This window comes from Oncorhynchus nerka, linkage group LG1 (assembly GCF_034236695.1).
Source record: "Oncorhynchus nerka isolate Pitt River linkage group LG1, Oner_Uvic_2.0, whole genome shotgun sequence".
NCBI classification, from domain to species: domain Eukaryota; kingdom Metazoa; phylum Chordata; class Actinopteri; order Salmoniformes; family Salmonidae; genus Oncorhynchus; species Oncorhynchus nerka.
Window position 1 is genome coordinate 13,096,610 of NC_088396.1, and position 17,743 is coordinate 13,114,352.

Below are 17,743 nucleotides of genomic sequence, written 5' to 3' on the forward strand. Positions count from 1 at the left end.
CTACTCTCTGTGTATTATCCATGCATAGTCACTTTACCTCTACCTACATGTAGATATTACCTCAATTGTTGGTTAAGGGCTTGTAAGTAAGCATTTCAATGTAAGGTCTACACCTGTTGTATTCTGTGTGTGACAAATAATATTTGATTTGATTAGAAAAATGTGATTTGAGCCCTAATTTTTAGAGTGTAGGTTGTGTTTCCACTCAATGTACAAGTCCCCTATTGTATAGCCAAACACATGCTTTAATTGTTAGAGTGCAAACAAAATGAGTAGGCCCCACCCCTCTTTTCACAGGGGTGAAATTAATGTGTCAATCAGAGCCTCAGCATCTTCCCCCTCTGGCCATTAATGCTATGGCAGCAAACAGAGGTGTGAGGCTCACTCAGACAAGGCTGACAAGAATGCCAAGTATTCAAAGAGATATCTCCAAACATCCATGTGGCTAAGGTTGAAACATGTAGAGCAAGCACTGTTGTAACTGACCTAGCACATTCCTTCCTTTAGTATGAGTCTCTGAGACAACATTTTCCCCACACACACTGTTTATACTCAGAGGGACACAAGCCATTCAACCCTATGGAGGTTCACACTTTAATGTATTTTTTGGTATCTTTGTCAAAGTGCCTTAGCTGAATTTATTATGTTTCTCTTCTTCCCCTGCCAACAGGCATATGTGTAGGCCTACTCTTGATTTGAGAAGGAGGGACTGAAATGTTTTGAAAAATGTTTTGTCATATAGAGAATACCCCATCTTCTTAGAATTGTAACCTTAAAGATGCACTACGGGATCTTAAGCACAACAAATTTGTAACATATTGCATGAATTGGATTTATAACATATCACACGAATTGCAAAATTAGTATGATATCCTTCAAATTGCACAATTCGTAATATATCACATGAAATGCATGACGTAGTACACAATTGGATGACGTAGTACACGACAATTGGGGACCCGTTTGCGCTCGTGAGCACCACTTTCAAAACTACTGGCTGAAATTATCCTGTACAAAAGTTTGTGAGTGCAAGTTTTTTACTCTATCCCAAACCTTAACTTTAACCCTTACCTTAACCATTCAGATTTAATACCTAAACTTAACTTGACGTTCATCCCCTCCCTGGGCAAACTTCAACACTAAAGTCAAACCGTGAGATCCTGAGGCAACATACGGTAATAACATAACAGTAAAAGAAGAACGAGGGTGTCCATTTATACCCAGTTTGGAGACGCCAATTTTGGAGCCAGGGAAGGGAGTTGGAATGACCCGATCAAGGAAGAAAGGTTGGTTGCCAACTGGTATTTATGCCAGTCTGTTTAAGAATTTCGGACCTGGAGGAATGGGGTAGACTGCTGATTGTTAGGATACCTGCCTGTCCGTCACTAGCCTACGAGATGGCTGTAATGTGAGTCATTAGCCTATAGTAAATAGCTGTAGTTATAACTGTGAATAGTGTTTGTTAGACAGTTTGTATTTGAGCTTTTATTATTTTTCTGGATCCATTCATATCAAGTCGACTGCCTACCTCTACACATTGCTGTATATAAAAAACACGACTTCACCTGAAAGACTGTTGTTCAGTGCCTTCCTGCGATCTATCTTGGCCACTGGACTGTCTCACAGAGGGACATTTTTTAAAACTGTTTTGACAGTGCCTTAAGGAAATCTCTTAATAAAGATGACCATGGTGAGATATATTATTCTTCAATACAGAATGTATTTGAAGGCAACTAGCTGCCCTCTGTTGGTCACTATTGGACTTGGCACTGTCCCATTTTCCTTTTGCAGTTATGCACAAATTCACTTATTCAATGAATGTGTGAAACAGCAAAATACTCATTAGTTATGATTGCATTAATACATGTTAATAAATGTGTAATTGCATATTGTGGGGGGAAAAAAGGCCTACAGCTGGATGCTGATATATTTTTGTACTATGTTTATGCAATGAAAGCAGATTATTTGCTGTAGGCTGCAGTACACAGTGACATGCCCCCACCTTTCTGTCTGAATCATTCAAAATAACACTATAAAGTTTACTAAATCAATAGTGCTTAGTGATATGGTCATATGAATATCTCAGCTAGTGATACTTCTTTTTTGCAAAGAGCAACATGTCTATTTTAATATTTTACTATACATGTTATCTATCAGATACGAAGTGGTCACAATTTAAGCAAAACACCTTTTACACTAATGAGGCTGAAATGTTGGTTTCTGCTGAATTTAGCTAAGTTCAACAGTGTGAGAAAACAGAGAAATCAGAGAAGATGACAAAAAAAATCAACACATACATTTCTGACACTTTGTTTTATCTGACTACTTTTTACATGCACAACGTTGCAGACGTGTAGGCAGCAAGAAGAACCCTCAACTTGCTAAGCACCCAGCAAGAACTCACTACCTCAAAGATGATTGGTCAGTCAAGCAAGGCGGAAGTCTACTAGGCTCGGGGATTCCCCGAGGGAAGTTCCCCAAGCGTTATAATGCATGTACAATGAACATTTGTACGAAATACACCACTCCCGCACGTAGTAAATGTAGGCCACCTGAAGAATAAGAACTTGTCGAAGTATCAAAACAATAATTTGGACATATTCGAATGAAGGTAAGATACAGCAGTTATACAGTCAGATACGAAAGTCGATGCGAGCTCAACGAGTGTCTGGTTAGGTATTAAACGTACTCAACTATTGACACTGCTCGATACTGTACCGGACCGATTTTGTACACTCGCCAATGAAGGTCGACGTTATATGATGTAGCCAGTTCGTGCTACAATGTATGACTATTAGGTTGCTTCAGGCTAGTATATATATGTCTTCGTAGTATCATGCACTTTGGTATGCAATCAGTTACATACCGTGACTACTATTGTGCTGTCTTAAACGGGTGTTTATTAAAATAAATGACTAGATAGAGAATTGGATTAGCTGTGTGTTCAAATGATGTAACCAATCATATCAGAGTAGTACCATGCTCAGTTCACTATCATAAATCTGAAAATAATATATTCAGGACACCCAGAAAAACAACGGCTTTTAAAAGTATTAGATCTGTCATAGCTTCCCATTTTAGGTCATTGGCTGTTGACTTTATCATCTTAGTAGCTTAATGTATTGATCGTGGCATAATGCAACGTTTTTGAAAGAAGAGATAGGCTATTTGTTTTTGTTCATTAGCTATCATTAATAATGCGTAACCACATTGAGGTGTGTTTACCCAAAATATATGCCATTGTAATTAATTAAATCTATTAACATCTTCTCAGTGCACAGTGAATATCTCATATTTTCCACACATTTGTTTATTACAGTGATTGCAGGCATTTCTCACGTATGACCAAAGATTAATTGACTAGTAACAAACCATGGCATTCAATAATGTAAATTCATGTATTGGTACATAGCACTGTACTTGTTTAAAAAAAAAGAAGACTAATATTAAATTTCGCATCAGTGTCAATTGATTTAATCAGTTTATGTTTTTTATTCCCAACAGTTTATTTTCTGTACATATTTTGGATGTTTGTTTGTTTTCATTAAGAAGCTGTTTTTACTGAGGACACTTGTATAATCAACCAGAAATGTTGATCTTTTGAGTTTCTAAAATGAGCAAGGACAGGTGATAAAGAGAAGTACGCACTGGCCCCAGTGTCATGGTGAGAGAGGATGACTTGGCTTTTTCCGTTTTATTCAGGTGTTTGTCCAAGTTATGTGATTCATAGGACCTTCTTACAGCAAATGATGTGATGGTGTGCTTTAATGCTGTATTGTGCCCCTAAACTTAGGTTGTGTGATATGTTGCGCCAGGCCCCATGACTGCTGTGTCAGTGATGATTGTGGAGCACACAGCATGGAGAGGAATATTGGAGATCAGCTCAACAAGGCCTATGAAGCTTACCGCCAGGCCTCTATCGAGAGAGACAGCGCCAAAAAGGAACTACAGCAGATGGTATTATACCTTATGCACAGTGATAAAAAAACAAACGGTCAGTTTCCCGGAAAGCCTAGTCCTGGACTCTAAATGTATTTTAATGGATAGTCTCCACTGAATGTACATTTTATTCCAGGACTAGACTTAATCTGGGTCTGGGAATCCGGCCCCAACTCTTCTAATTCACTTATGAGACTGGAACTCCGTCCAGTGAGATGTGGTATAGCTTTCCATACAGTGCTTCGATATAATGCAATACATGATCATTACATAGTAACGAACTATAAAGGATACAAAAAGGCTAGCTACCAGTAAGTGATGCCGTTCACGATTCATATGTAACGGAAGTTTTACATTTGCAGAAGGTAAATTATGAACGGCACACTCAGGAACTTCAGAAACAGATAGAAGACCAGCAGCAGTTGATTTTGAAACTCAAAGCTCAGTTGATTTCAGCAACTAAGCAACCCACAGGTAAGTGACAAGCATAGTTGTTTTCTTAATAGAATTGTTTGCATGATGACATTTTCTGACATATTCTATACCTCACAGTTCATCTCCAGTGAAAGAAACAAGATGCCTACATTGGGAACATCCAGGCATACCGTTGCATTGTCTATTCCCCGGGAGATAAATTGTGCTGTAATAAATATTATTGTTGTTTCAGGACATTGCAAATGAGATTTTCTGTGTTGACTAAGTAGTTAGGTTATGTTATATTTCCTCTCTTATTTGATTCTTAGGAGAGGTCATAGGTGAGGCTGCACCTAGAAAACAGGAAGAAGAAACCTTGTCTCCTTCCAAACATCTCTTTGACAACCCAGGAAGCTCCTTGAGGAAGATTCATTACTTGGTAGATATGTTTAACACAATCAAACAATCCACACAAGATTAGAGTTAGATCTTGTTTATTTATGTTTACAAATAGGATGTAGATGCAAGGACGTGTTTTGGGTGCAAACATGACATCCCCATTGGCTGCCTCGTAACATTTTTCTCTCAAATCTCTCAAAAAAATCTCAATATCTTCTCTCACACATACACACGCACACACACAGACGTTATTGTTCATAAATCATACATTTGCTTGTAGATACTGTTCTGTATCTTCAAACCCTGATAGCTGTATCAGAGCTCAATGTACAATACAATAGATCCACTTCCTGTGACATAGGCCATCATTCATCTGGTTGCATTTCTGTAATACATTTATTGCTGTATAACATCAATGTTTTCAAAAAAATATGAATTCGTAATATTGTAATATTATCAAAACTCCTCATTGGGGATAATTTTAAAAGCATGAACACGCACATGCTATATTTTATCAACAGGTGGCACTAGAGGATAGCATCACCAACCCTCAGGGTCTGAGGCCATTTCTTTTTCATTTGACCTTTATTTAAATAGGAAAGTCAGTTAAGAACAAATTCTTATTTCCAATGATGGCCTAAGGACAGGTAACTGCCTTGTTCAAGGGCAGAACAACAGATTTTTATGTCGTCAGCTCGGGGATTCGATCTAGCAACCTTTACGAATACCAGTCCAACGCTCTAACCACTAGGCTGCCTGCCGCCCCATAGTCATCAGCTTCATAGAACCGCCAGCTTTATTGTTGAGAAGTAATTCCCTAATAACTGAGATCACAAGGCGTCACCCATGATTTTTTGGTTAGAATGTATAATTGTCATAATTATTGTTACAGTATATGACTTTTATGACATTAATATTTAGATTTATGATATTTCCTGCAGTGTAAGTCCTCAATGCCGTGTGTGTCTGTTTTTCAGAAGGAAAATATGGAAACTGCTGTGATTGTGTCATCTTCACCACACACAGCACCAGTAGCCAGCAGTTTTGAGACGTATGTGCATTAGTATGTGCGTCTTTTCTTCATTTAAAAAAAAAATGAAAAGCAGTTATTTTACTTGCATTTCTTTGTCTCTCAGTAAAGATGTTCTTGAAGTGTATCAAGCTCTCCGGGGGAAATTCCAGCAGATACGCACATTAACCCAGAGACAAAAAGATCACCTGAAAAAAATCTACAGAGGAAATGACATGGCAAATGGTAATATTAAAGTCTGCACAATAGTCATTTGGAATTTGCTTATTATTACAGCACTGTTGAAAGGAACCCAAGGCCTGAACTGATGGACTCTAATTTGATTACAATAGAGAAAATATGTTGAGCTACAATTTCTTTGGATATGTCATAACACGATATTAGTAATTATATATGTCAGCTTTAGCTTTGTTCCTATACACAATTAGATATCAACACCTTAGGCAGAACCGTACATTAATGCCTTGTTGGCCTATTTAACCATGGACCTCCACCTGTGTGGAAATAGAATGAGCAGATAAATATGTTGAATTATTCCACAGACACATGCTGTGATGTAGCGCTGGTTAGTTATGTAATGATGGGAATGAAAAAAACTACAATCATATTATACTTACTGTGTGTATTTATACTTGTTGAAAATAAAAGTGAAAATGTTCTTTATATTACTCATTATTACTTGATTATTCATCATTACTTGAACTAATCGCTACTCAATGGGAAAACTTCATATCTAACTGTCGTAAGTGACTGTCGATATGTTACAGAAACAGTATGATGAAAGCATTGTGTTTGACATTCGACAGAGCAGCAGTTCTCCATGCCCATTCAGTGTACAGACGTGGCCGTGGAGCAGGCGGAGAGGCCCTTCCCTTCAGCCTTGAGGCCAGGGGTCGACCTCCAGCACCCGCCCATGTCCCTGGCATCCCGCGGTGCCAGCCCAGAGGACACAAACCAAGTGGACTCTCTCACTACCCTCAGCATCAAGTTCCCCCCCTCCACAGACAGTGAATACGAGTTCCTGAACAGCGCTCTGGAAAAACGCATTGACCTGTCCGTGCCAAGGGCAACAGTCAGCACTGTCCCTGCCGTCATAGAGGTAACCGTCTATGGAGCTGGCCATCCCATTCCTGTATCATACCTCTGTCTCTCACCCTTCCTCCCCCTCCGTGTCGCTCTCACACAAGAGTGTGCGTGGACACCAGCAGGTGAGGTTCACAGGAAATGCTCATTCCTTTATTTGCAGGTAAAATTAGGAAACTCTCAACTACTGATTTTTTTTTCTGGCAAACAAATGGGAGAGAGAAAGTGTATAAATAGTACAAGGCAACCTCACACATCGACACAAGTGTGGCAAGTCTCTGAAAGTTGTTAATCACAATAAGCTATGATAGGCCTATGTGTACAACAATGCTTTTTACATAGATATTACAAATGATCATAAAACACACCAATTGTTTTAGATGATAATGCTTTCATGCCATTCAGCTTTGTAGTTGGTTATACAAGTCTATGTTGATCTCGGAACCAAAGGAATGTATATTTTATGATTACCAGTATCAGTACAACTGTTCACACCTGTGAGGTCGTGAATGCAGAATGATAGAGGCAGTATTGCTTTTTTATTTATTTCAGTATACAAATTGATCTTACCTGTCACGTAGTATTCTTTAGAATTTTCGGAAGGTCATCTGACCTTTATTGAGTATTATTTAAGACCATGCTTTTGGTTAGAAAATACACCCAATGACCTCCTGAGGGGCACAGTGGTCTAAGGCACTGCATTGCAGTGCTAGCTGTGCCACTAGGGAGTCTGGGTTCGAGTCCAGGCTCTGTCGCAGCCGGCCACGACCGGTAGACCCATGGGGCGTCGTACAATTGGTCGTGCGGGTTACGGGAGGGTTTGGCCGGCAGGGTTGTCCTTGTCCCATCGCGCACTAGCAACTTCTGTGGCGAGCCGGGCGCAGTGCATGCTGACACGGTCGCCAGGTGTACAGTGTACAGTGTTTCCTCCGTACACCTGGATAACATGATGAGACAAGACTGTAACTACCAATTGGATACCACGAAATTGTGGAGAAAAGAAGAAAAATGTAACAGATTAAAAAATATACAATAAATGTAATTAATAAAAATAACAACAACATAAAAGAAAATACACCGAAGAAATACACCTTTGTTGAGACGTGTGGCTCTCGTATGGTAAATAGTGGTAGAACACCCACACTGATGGTAGATTTTATTTTGCTATTAGATCATGTCATTGATTGGATTTCTCAGTTTCTAACTTACCATGAATGCCAGAAACGAATAACTATTCAATCCTACTGTAGCAAATATACAGCATTACAATAGTACAAGTCGTGGGCAGGAACTATGGATGTTGAGAAAGCGGGTTCAAGTTGGACAATGCTTTCCTTGTATTCCCCCGGAGCAACAGATCTTTCCTCAGTGAAAGACCCAAGCACATGACCTACCGTGACCCAAGCACATGACCTACCGTGCTGTAAGTGGGTGAGTGTAAGCAATGCTAAGTGTATGAATTCTAGAGTATAAAGTGGTGTGTTTGTCCTTCCATGTAGCCCCTGTGGCGCCCTGAGCTTTGCGACGCTACTACAGCAACAGCAGCGCAGGCCGTGAGTGCGGAACAGCAACAACAGATGAACAACAACAGCCCTGATATATGTACCTACTGCAACGCGGTAGTTCCCGAAGAGCACATGAACAGCCACCTTTTTACTCATTGCCAGAGGGAGAGTGAAACCAGCAATTGACACTAGCAGACATTGGCTGCCCAGTACAACACCTCTAGGGTTAATTCATGGTTAATTCATGTCTTTGTTTCCACACCATGAATAACACACGCTCTGCTGTATGTCACATGACACTGGCGTTTTGGGACTTGAATCCACTCTCAAACATTTATTTAATTTTTAAGAGGTTAATGGTACATTTGACAGTTTTTGTCTTAAGATATTACTTGGAAATTGCACGTCGATTTATGAAATGATTTTGTACAGTATCGGTCTGAGTGTAATAAAGCAAACATTTAATCTTGGTTTTTCACACATTATTTAATATGTTTTTTGATTATACACAAGGATTTTAATGGCATGCATGGTGCAAGTATATTGACATGCAGTGTGTACATGTAGGCCTACATTTGTCCCCCAAAGCTGTAACAAATTGATACTGTATGTATTTTCAGGGGAACATTCACTGAGATCTTTGAAGAAGCATCCACTTTGATTCTCCAAGTGGATCTGGAAATGTGAGTCATGCAAATTACAAGTATAGAAAAATGTGTGGTTATTTTATGGCATATAGTAATATTTCAATCCAAGATACATATGCCAGCATAATGTTTTGCTAATCAATTTATAGTGATGATTTGTGTCTAAATGATTATGCTGTGCACATGTTGGTTTGTGAAATACTGGTCACAGGCGTTTTTATTAAAAGTAGGCTATACATAAATACTAATAGGCTAAATTAGCTTTTGTAATTGGTAGCAGCTGCATGGTATGCTTAGTGCAGAATATGAAATAATTCCATTTAATTGAAACAATGTTATAATTTATAACACCATATGGTCATTGAAAGCAGATTTGTGCAGGTAAACAGGTTAATTAAACTGTGTGTTACTCCGCATGATATCAGGTACCGGTTCAGTTCTTCAATTACATGACAAATTATCTTGCAATTTGTAGATCAATGTTTTTATCCTTGACAATATTAGTCTTATTCATCTTCAGACGATAGGTGGTACTTTATTAACAGATGAATAGACGCATGAACGTGATTTAGCACTCCCCTGCTCCCCTTTTATGGGTTGGTTGACATGAATACATTTTACATTTGATACTCTTTAATTTTATAGTCTTTACTTATATCTGATCAGCTAGTAAAAGTGTACCTATACACAAGATGTTAGCAACACAGTCGATTTTCACGAGACTTTTAGCCTCTTGCCTACATGCTTAGAAAAAAGGGTTCCCAAAACCTAAAAGGGTTCTTCAGCTGTCCCCATAGGAGGACCATTTTTGGTTCCAGGTAGAACCCTCTGGAAAAGGTCCCACATAGAACCCAAAAAGGGTTCTACCTGGAATCAAAAGGGGTTCTTCAAAGGGTTCTCCTTTGGGGACAGCTGAAGAACCCATTTAGGTTCTAGCTAGCACTTTTTTTTCTAAGAGTGTACAAATAGCGTTTGACTTCGGCAATATTTATTCACAGCTTTGCAAACAATTGTAGTCATTTTTACTATGTTGTGTGATGATGTCTTAGTGAAGTAGGGGAAATACGTGTATTAAAACATTTGTGTGCAGTGAGGACCTTGCAGCCCTTCGGATATGGGCTAGTAACACTTGTGCTGTCTAGATGAGCTGGTGTGAAGACTGCAAACAGGGTCTGTTATTAATCCCATTTTACATGCTTTACTTGACACCGGTGGATACTTCATAGCTATTTAATATATTTTACATTATTTTGAATCATATTGAGTCGAGTCTTTGGGATTTGATAATCACAGAATATGGCCTTTGCTTTATCACTGACATTATTGCCTGATTTATATATATATACTTCACCAATGGTTCTGTTCAAATCTTCTGTGATGGAGGAGCAACCAAAAGTAAGCAGGAGTTGATATCAAAAGAAAGAGCAGAGCCTATTCGTCCTCTTTGACATATGCTAATAGATTATTATAATAATTGGTTGCTGTTCACGTGGACAAGGGGAGAGGAAGACATTAGTACCACACAAATACAACAACAATACATTATCTTAGTGGGTGAAATAGCTGAAACAACATGTCCTTGTGCTGTATTTACAAAGCTGAATATTACATTTTAGTCATGTACAATGTGCCAAGCATAATGTGCTATGCCTAACTTGGATGAACATAAATTGCAGAATTTTCACATCAAATTATGGACAGTGAAAGATAGAGAATTTATTCAGAAAAAATGTAGCAAATACAAATAACCCATCTCCCTAATGATGCTGCCTTGTAAATCTGTGAAGAGTTGAACACAGTGCAGACTGTATGGTTCTCTCTCTGGAATCATCGACAGATGCTTGCACATAATTATGTTGTCACTGCTTGTTATTTGGAAGAGGGAAGCTGCACTGACAGCTAGGTCTATGATTTTTTTTTTGATATGTTTACTCACTTGTTAATAAAGCAATGTGGACAGCTAGCTAAGGACGCTGACTTTAGCTCTTGGGAGCCCATTGTATGCCCACCTTGAGGGGAACAGCTTGTGTACCTAACCTGGGCCAGCTTGTTGTTCCATGTGAGCTGTGACGGCTGTGGCAGGTACGTTTGGAGGGAACATAGGAGGAAATATATAAAAAAAATTGAAGAGGAGGAGGATGAAGATGGATATGGATCGAGAGGGAGAAGCAGCAGGCTGATTACGAGGTGTCAAAATTGCCAGGAGCAAAAAGGTGAAAGCAATCAGGGGTGAGAAGAGTGCAGCATTCGTGAGGGGCAACTAATTATCCATCTCATTTGTGGAGAGCAGCATTTGAGGCAGCGCTAGCCCGCTGAATGGTGACAGATTGGTGCGGAGGAGAGGGGAGGTGTTAGAACAATGGAGCCCAGCTCACAATCATTACTGCATGCTAATCAGGAGTGCTGCTGCACCGCCATTCTGAGCTGTACAGAGTTCAGGGATAAATAGGAAGTCACCAGTTTCAGGGGACTTCAGTCAATTCCAACTGGAGGAGAGAAGGGGGGGGGGGGAGGACATATTTGTTCTGGCACCAGTTCTGCCAGCCAATGAATAAGCCAAAAGGTCCTCCTAGACAGCAAGTGGCCTGTATCACCACATCTCTGTATTCTAACCAACTTAGAAAAGGAATCTGCAGATTGTACATCTGAAGTTTTTTTTTTATCATTCAACTATGAAACTAATATAACTTGAACGAGGGATTTCTATGATCACAGTGATCATTGTAGCATCTGCGGTTCATTTTTGTTGTTGTAAATGATTCGCTTCCGTTGACAATAGCTGCTATTGAAATGGAACTGCTAATGCGTGTGTTCTTTTAGATTGTATGATACATCTTGACTCCATATGCAATTCTATAATCGCTGAGATTTTCATAATTACTAAAGGAATTGCTCTAGTGGCAGACTTACAGTACATACGTAGTGTTTAGAGTAAGGTATACTTACAGCACATCGTGTTTAGAGTAAGGTATACTATATGCAATACACTGTCATGACATTACTCAAGGGCTATCGCGCCTGCTATATTGGGGTGGAATGTACACCAAGCTTGAAGCAAAGACAACATGGCCCTAGTGAGAACACACAGATTCAACACATCACAATCACTGAAGAGTACTACTGTACCGTACTGCTTACCAGATCATCTGAAGAAAAAATACAAAATGTTTGTTAGATAGAAAAGAAAGACAGATTCTAGAATTTGTATGTAGTGTTAATTAACAGGAAGTTTGAACAACCCTTTTACTTACCACCAACATTTGGGAAGTCGAACTAGTAGACTGCTGCATTGTTTACAATGGCTTCTTTCTCTGGCTTTTTCTTATTTACAGACATAGACAGACCCACCAGGTTGGAAATGCTATGACTCAGACAGGTGCAAATGTGTTCCTACTGCTTTTAGTGCAAGGTAAAAAGCAAACCTTCGTGCTGAACATTATTCTACGATATTCTACAGGTAACACATAATGTGATCTTCAAAGGCCTGGCCTGCTAGTTTTGGAATAATCCGTTTGATTCTTTGTATAATCTCTTATTCATTTTCTTCTTCTTCATTTTTAAATCTTGTGTGCTGTTTGCAATTTTTTTTTAAAAAAGCCTTCAGTCTAGATGCCTGTTTACACATGCCCAGCCAGTGTAATAAGACCACCTGGCCGGAACGGCGTCTCAACATCAACGTCATGCAAACAATTAACAACTCATGAAAGAACCATATTCAGTTATCTGCGGGCTGGTCACAATGTCACTTTGGACTGCCAAATCTCCTGACATAGTGAACTCAAAGTATCACCTCGCAGTTTTCATGCCCTGGGCTGAGCTGCATCTTGCTCCTTGTTTCTAAGTTACCCGTGTCAGATGAAATGTGTTGAAGCCATTGTTGCATTTGGAAAGTCTCAGAACGGGCCCCTCTCTCCGTGATGTGTTTGTTTCGGGTGCTGATTTGAGAGCCCTGATTTCTGGAGAACAAATTTGGCAGTCACAGCAAGTGATGACAAGAGGCAGTGGTGAGATCGCACCCAGAACCCCAAAGGAGCCACCCGTTTCAGGGGACCTGGAGGCTGGATATGTACACTGTTCGCAGAGATAGTGGTCAATGTGAGTTTGATAATGTCCTTGTCTGATACATTTTTCAAACATATTAACAGTTCCAAGAAATGTGACCCTTATTGACATGGTGTTGAGTGGGCCTCATACAGTAACATCTCATGGCTGTGTTTTAGAAGGATTATCATGAGCCTAATTGCAGAATTGTTGGTAGATATCCATTTCTTGGCTTGCATTATGGTTGTGAGATTGAAAGCTGTAGCCTACAAGAAATTCCTCATCTTTCGATGGCCCTTGGTTTCATCGATGTAGATTGTTTTTCACCATAACACATAGGGGCGGGTTGGAGCTTGGGGGGGGGTAAAATGAATAAACTTGCATTTCAAGGGTTAAGGCAGCATGAAAGAATCCATTCTCGGTTTAATGACCTAGCCTTGCTGGGCGAGGACGACAGGGAACATGCTCTTGACTTTTACTGAATTTGCCAATTAACACCTCCAATAACAGGCTGCCTCTGAACATCACCAATGCTGGGAGGAGGAGCAACTCACATGCACTTTGTTTTCATCCTTTTGATCTTGTTATTTTTAGGGACTAGAAATTCGGCATGTAATAACGAATAATCATTTGCCAACACCAATTATCCTTCTTTTGTAGAATCTTTTGTAGATTCTTTCCGCCAAGCTATCTTTGTATTAACTGTCATGACGAACCTGCCATTTGTTGATGAGATCTTCAGGAATTGACTATCAGACTGGTAATATTGGAAATGCTGTCTTTTTTCATGTGCCATATGAATCCTTATGCATTTCCTGGACATTCTATTTTCGCACTTGCCCATATGGCCATGTTCAGCTCCAGTTAGAACAACCACTTTGGTTTCAGATACACTGCTGCTCTGTAATGATTTATTATTTTATTTTTGTTTTACATAGAGATAAAGAAATTAACCATCTGAGTCTCACTATTCTTTTGATTTCTATGTCAGAAAATCCAGGCTCTTCTTTTTGGATGAAGTATCCATTCTACTCCACCCCTTACGTTTCACACGTTTATCAGCCTTACAAACAACACTCGTATAGGTGTGAATTTCCAAGCCCCTGGTGAAAATCACAGTGGGCACTCCTTTGTTTTCCTCTGAGTCCCTCTGCAGGTAGAGGGCCCTCTGCTTTCAGCCTGTAATGATGGCGGCAAAAAAAAAAAAAAAACAGAAACACCTTTGTCTATGTGTAAGGTGGACATCCTCACACCAGCTACTGGCCTAATGAATGAAAACCCCTAAAGATGGACTGTAATTGAAAAAGGTGCTTGCGTACCGCTGTAAATGTAGTGAATCATTCTAGTTGAGCCGCCACAATCACACCATAACACTTGGTTTCACAATTCATTAGCAGGTATTTGAACGATATGTAATAATTAAAAGACAGCTAAATAATTGATACCAGTTCACACCATAAGGAAAGGTGGGGGGGGGGCGGTCTATGTAATGATGTTAACAATGTGAAGTGGAGAAGGACTTGGTGGAGAGCACTTTTAGGTGTGAGCTGTGTACAGTTACGTTGACAAAGGCCTGTCTTAACACTTTGTCAACATAACGGCTTGAAACGCCATGGAAACGTGAATCAACGTCAATGGCAGCAGAAACCTTTCCTTGGGAACACATGCTAACCAGGTTATTGGATCAGAACTTTCTTCTCCTTCTGATGACCATCCTGTTGTCCTGTATTTTAAGTACACGAACCCTGCGATAGAGGTCTACACATGAATCCATTTATTTATTCGGTGTTAAGAAACCATCTGGCTTGGGTAGAACTGAGTCATTCTGGCAGGCCACCTCCCTTACTGACACCTCATTGAATTAGTGGGAGGATGATGGCTTCATTAATGCCCAGTCTCTTTGCTCTGCCACTCAGACTGGTCTGAACATTATTGCATCCCTGTGGAACATCCATCTCTCGCTTCAGTATTTGTTTTTTTGACAAAGTGTGCTTAGTTAATTCACCTGGAGTCTTTGTTACGGTGGTAATCTTGTTTATTGTTTTAACAGTTGGATGGTGAGAGATAGCACTTTTTGCGTTCTCTTTGTCAAAGTTGTGAAAATGGCAACCCATATGTAATGCTCCTGCTTGCTGTTATCCCTGCCAATTCCCCATGGATCAGTGGTTCTTGTGCCAATGTTCACACTCTCTCTTTGTCTGTGTGATTAGATTGAACATCATTGGATATTTATATATTTCTTGCTTTTAAAAAATCTCTTTCATGGTTGATCTTATGTTTAGTAGTAGTTGGAATTTGAGTCATAGCCAATCTATGTCTTGATCGTTTTAGATGATCCAGAATATATGCAGGTTATATTTTCCTCTATTTTAAATCAGCGCAAGACAAATTGGCTGCATATTTTTTTCACACCTTTCTCTATCTGGGGAGAGCAAGCGCAATTATCTCCCGTCATACCTGAGACAACAACCTGCAAAGTGCTCCCAGTGCCCCGATCTGTAAGTTAGGGACTCTGCTCTGTCATTGCATCGAGAAGAGATATGTTTTTGTTTTCTTCTTCCCTCGTCTCTGTGGTTTTTGCATTTACACAACCCATAGGATTACATAAGATCGAACAATATGTGGGTGTCTTATAGGCCAGCCTTCTTCAAACAAATGTGCTAGCTACTGTTTTACACAATACAAGCATGCTGATCATGTTCCATATAGAACTGGCAGTCGAACCATGATTTTAGATCAACAGATGGCCGATAGATTGATCTAAATATGTGTAGCATAGAACTACTTGGATTTGGAGCAATTTCAAGTTTTGATACTACTCCCTGATCTATGGGACGATCTCAATGTCCCCGTGTGTGTGATGATCTTGTCCAGAAACATTATAGCGCCACAACAGACCAGAGCTACTCTGCCATGTCTGTAGAGACCTGCACTGGTAGATCCCTGTGTAGCTGCAGTATTAAACCACACTCCCTAGTTCTCAGATGGGAAAAAGCGACTGTTGAATATTTGAAGGAAATATTGGATTTTTGATTTAAGGACATAGATTTAGATGTATAAAAAACAGGTGTGACACAAGGCTACCAGAGAAAATACAGTAAGATGTTATTATTCACCCTTTGGGACATCGAATGCTGTTCAGTGACATCGTTACATTTCTCAGGAATGTGCAGCTTTACAGATGTTTTTTTATTTTTATAGTTCTGGCTATCTCACACTCACTTGTGTAAGTCTTCCTACATATGCCCCACTGAGGAACACTGCCACGCAAGTCACATCACCTCATTTGCAGTAATTGAGAGGTCAACATTTGAAAAGACCATAAGCATTTCTGAGAGGGAACCTTTACTAGGCATTCTATAGTTTGAAGATTAAGGAACCTCATCATTATTACTAAAAAAAAATACAAATAATGTAGAGCTGCCAAATCAGGTAGGACTTAATATTGAAGCGGCTAAACGCTGCCGTATAACTGCTCAGACGCTCACTGAGCTAAGCTAAGCATCGATCCATCTGGCTCAGAAGACACTGTCATGTCACCTCTGTGTTTAAGTGTTATCTTGTCAGGTTCCAATGATCTCCCTGTCAGATTCAGGACGTCACGGAGACATCTGTTGTCATCTGTTACTGCAGTGCATCATTATAGAATAGTATACATCAGCATAGTTTTGTATAATTGTGAATAGGTATAATAAGTGTGTTTTTGTCTGTATCTGTGTATTGCGTTGCATTGTATTGCATTGTATTTTATTGCATTGTATTGTCATGTTTTAGAGAAGGATAGAAAGCACATCTTATGAGGATCAGTTCATTCTATTTCAGTTACAATAATTGTCCATTTTGTTCCCTTCAACAGCCTCTTCGAATACCTTTGATGTAGAAAGAGAAGAAAAAAAACATAAAAAATGAATGTGAACAAAGGCTCAGCGGCAGAGCAACACAGTGCAAATTGCTTGATGATGGATTCCTTAGTGCCACTGCTGATTTAATTGATCCTTAAAGGGTGGATATCCAGTCTCGGGTGCTGAAAGGCTACAAACTGTCTCAGCCATGGTGTGGTAACAGTGTGAAAAATTGAAAGCAAGTTCTTCCACTGCTAATGTACATCCCGCTTAATGTACGCACACCTTCTGTAATCCACTCGCAGCTCTCATTCTCATGTTTTCCGCCAGGCATGTTCTAAGAAACATCTCTAAATGTCCTTTGTTAGTTTTTTTTCCCACTCTACATTTTTCATCATACCCACCTGCTCAATTGATAAAATATTGCTGCAGGTGCCCGGTCATTTACGGATTGGCACAGCTCCTCGTAAGTCCTTCTTGTGCTGCAGGCCTGAGATGGTGCTGGTGACTGGCTATCAAAGCCATTGTGGTTGTAACTGCAGGCTGTCTGGAGACCATACTAACAGCTAGCAGAGGTTCTTGTCGGAGCATGCAGGTGGTGCCATACAGTAGATCTACCAGGTATGCTTCTATTCCTCACCTTCGCCCTTGTGTCTCTCATGTCCACATGAGAGGCAATGTGACATTTGTAACATTGTAACATATAACTTAAACATAGTGATTTTTACTTGAGAGAAACCCAATGCTATGTTGATCCTTCAGTTTCAGGACAACGAGTTGATTCAATGTCAAAACAATTTGACATTTCATCAGCCTACATTACTGTCATAGTTTGGTTTTTAA

The 17,743-nt window shown here is 39.7% G+C and overlaps 1 protein-coding gene across 1 annotated transcript; it reads left to right on the forward strand.

Annotated features, from left to right (window-relative positions):
* The first annotated feature begins 2,455 nt into the window (after window positions 1-2,455).
* Window positions 2,456-8,840, forward strand: LOC115143581 (TRAF family member-associated NF-kappa-B activator-like). Its single transcript, XM_065005460.1, is given in 9 exon segments — window positions 2,456-2,611; window positions 3,794-3,957; window positions 4,302-4,413; window positions 4,683-4,792; window positions 5,730-5,803; window positions 5,889-6,007; window positions 6,589-6,887; window positions 6,889-6,990; window positions 8,365-8,840. Coding segments are annotated over 8 exon segments (1,107 nt in total). The 5' UTR covers window positions 2,456-2,611; window positions 3,794-3,858; the 3' UTR covers window positions 8,557-8,840.
* The last annotated feature ends 8,903 nt before the right edge of the window (window positions 8,841-17,743 follow it).